At 32.6% G+C, this 2,109-nt stretch overlaps 1 protein-coding gene across 2 annotated transcripts in view; it reads left to right on the top strand.

Moving 5' to 3' along the window:
* Positions 1–203: 203 nt before the first annotated feature.
* The window catches only part of LOC110018890 (probable N-acetylglucosaminyl-phosphatidylinositol de-N-acetylase), a 29,151-nt gene continuing 27,245 nt past the window's right edge, over positions 204–2,109 (top strand). The window contains exons 1-2 of one of the 2 annotated variants that reach the window (XM_020716364.1): positions 204–509; positions 590–656. In XM_020716364.1, coding sequence (XP_020572023.1) covers positions 389–509; positions 590–656 — 188 coding nt within the window. In that variant the 5' untranslated portion in view covers positions 204–388. The remainder of the gene's footprint in view (positions 510–589; positions 657–2,109) is intronic. The other variant, XM_020716365.1, reaches the window with a different exon arrangement.

The following is a 2,109-nucleotide window of genomic DNA, read 5'->3' as shown; positions in this document are numbered from 1 at the left end:
ACAACATTTTGGAAGGTAAATGGACATCTGTCTTTTTGCGCGAAATACGAAAGCTGTGAATTAGGAAAAATTATTGCATTCGCTGTATGCTGTGTCCGATTTTGATCATGGATCACGGTGATCTACGTAATCTACGGTCAAGATTATTTCAATTTTTTGTTAAAAAAATTTAAGTGGGCCCACCGAATAATTTTTCGTGAATTAGGGTTTGTAAAATCCACGGATTTATGTTGTCTAAATTGACGGTCTGATTAGGTTAAATGCTGCTCTAAATCTGTTACCAGACTGCCAATTCTCAGTTAAATCTTTCAAACGAACAGGCCCTAAAGTATCCTCCATTCTACGGAAATAAAGATGCGATCAATTTGAAAGCAGAGGGAAGGAAACAATGTTGACGTGCTTGATTCTATTCACTCTATCAGCGATCTCTCTGTGGCTGGTTTCTTTATGGAGAATTTTATCTTCTTCTTCGGTTCAGGCCAATTCATCGTTCCTTTCCAATTCCGGCAGTAAGGAAACGCATTCTTAATCTCCATGGATTTTTTGTGTTAATTTTAGATATTGTTAAGCTGGTTTATGGCGTTGGTAGGAGCTGGAAATGGCAGAAGGAAAAGAAATGTCCTGCTGGTGGTGGCTCATCCTGATGACGAATCCATGTTAGCATTTGCCCTAATTCCAGTTTTTGTTTTCTAATCTTTCTTCTATTTGATCATGTCTTGATTTCCTTACAATCTGTAGTAATTAGGGTTATGTAAAAATTTATACGATAAATTTTTTTAAAATATTATATCTGAATTTTTTGACAAGAAAGAACTGTATTGCCAATTATAGTATTTCTTAGCTGATACTAGGCTTACTGGGTCAAGATATTTTTCTATCTTGTCCAACCATTGTTGAAATGAAAATTGTTTTTTATATAATGAGAACAATCCCTTTAGCAAGTCCATATTGTTCCTGACATAAGAATAGATAGAATAATAGAAGGGCAGAACACTAGATAATGTAGATTCAGGGAGAGGATGAGATTTGTTGTTCTGTTTTGAGATAATAATTATTTATACTAATTAAATGGTACCGGCTTGTGGTTGAGATATTAAAAATTGCTGAAAACATTGTACAATTCTAATTTATTTTTATGTTATAAATACTTTTGCAAAAAAAAAAGTATCAGCTTTAAAAGTTTATTGATTTATTATTACAAGTAATTCTATGGAGGATCATATTAGTATGAAAAAATTGATAAATATTTTTAAAATCATATTATATCAATAAGAAGTGAGAAATTATACCACTGATATTTAGTCTTATAACATTTTATTAGTTTTGCAAACTTGTGGAATTCAAAAATCAATGAAAAAAAGAGAGTCAACGATGTGCATCCTTAGGTAACTTTACCAACACAACCTATGAGAAGAAGAAAGTAAATGATAATTTTTTTTTCTCTTTTTTATAGTGTTTTTGCTGCAAAAAAATGAATGTTAGCTTCACATTATAATTATAACTATTTATAATTTTAATTATGAAGGTTATAAATAACATATGTACAACAAAAGATAACTAGCTTGGTAGGAGGGTAAAAAAAATTGTCTTTTCTTTGCCTATAATAGGACAAAATTAAAAATTGAACCCACCACAACCAAAAACAAGATGACCCAATAGCTATAGGTGATAAAGCAATCAGTAAGACATTAACAGAAAGAGTCAATCTTAGAGATGAAACTTTCATGCGATGGATTTTAGCAAAAGGTTAGTTTAGCAATCATGGATGCCATAGTATAATTTATTTAGAATTAACAAGCGCCTCCATCTCACCTATAAACTCCATATTCGTTTCAAGCCTTAGCCTTGTCCAATTACAAGGAAGAATATATAAATTTATTAACCCCATGAACACTGCATCAACCCAAATTGAATGCATCTTCATTTAGAAGCTTAATAAGCAGCAGCTTCCAATTATGCAGAGCAGTAATGCGCAATGGTACGAGGATAACTATATTTAGGGTCTGTTTGGGGCAGCTGCAGCTTATCCAGCTTCTGCTGATAAGCAGCTTATCCTGATAATCTGCTGATGATCAGCTGATCCGGATAAGCTGTCTGGCTGTTTGGTTG

This window comes from Phalaenopsis equestris, unplaced genomic scaffold (assembly GCF_001263595.1).
Source record: "Phalaenopsis equestris unplaced genomic scaffold, ASM126359v1 Scaffold000036, whole genome shotgun sequence".
In the NCBI taxonomy this organism is placed as follows: domain Eukaryota; kingdom Viridiplantae; phylum Streptophyta; class Magnoliopsida; order Asparagales; family Orchidaceae; genus Phalaenopsis; species Phalaenopsis equestris.
The sequence above is the reverse complement of the archived record's forward strand: the minus strand, read 5'-3'. Positions and strand labels throughout refer to the sequence as shown.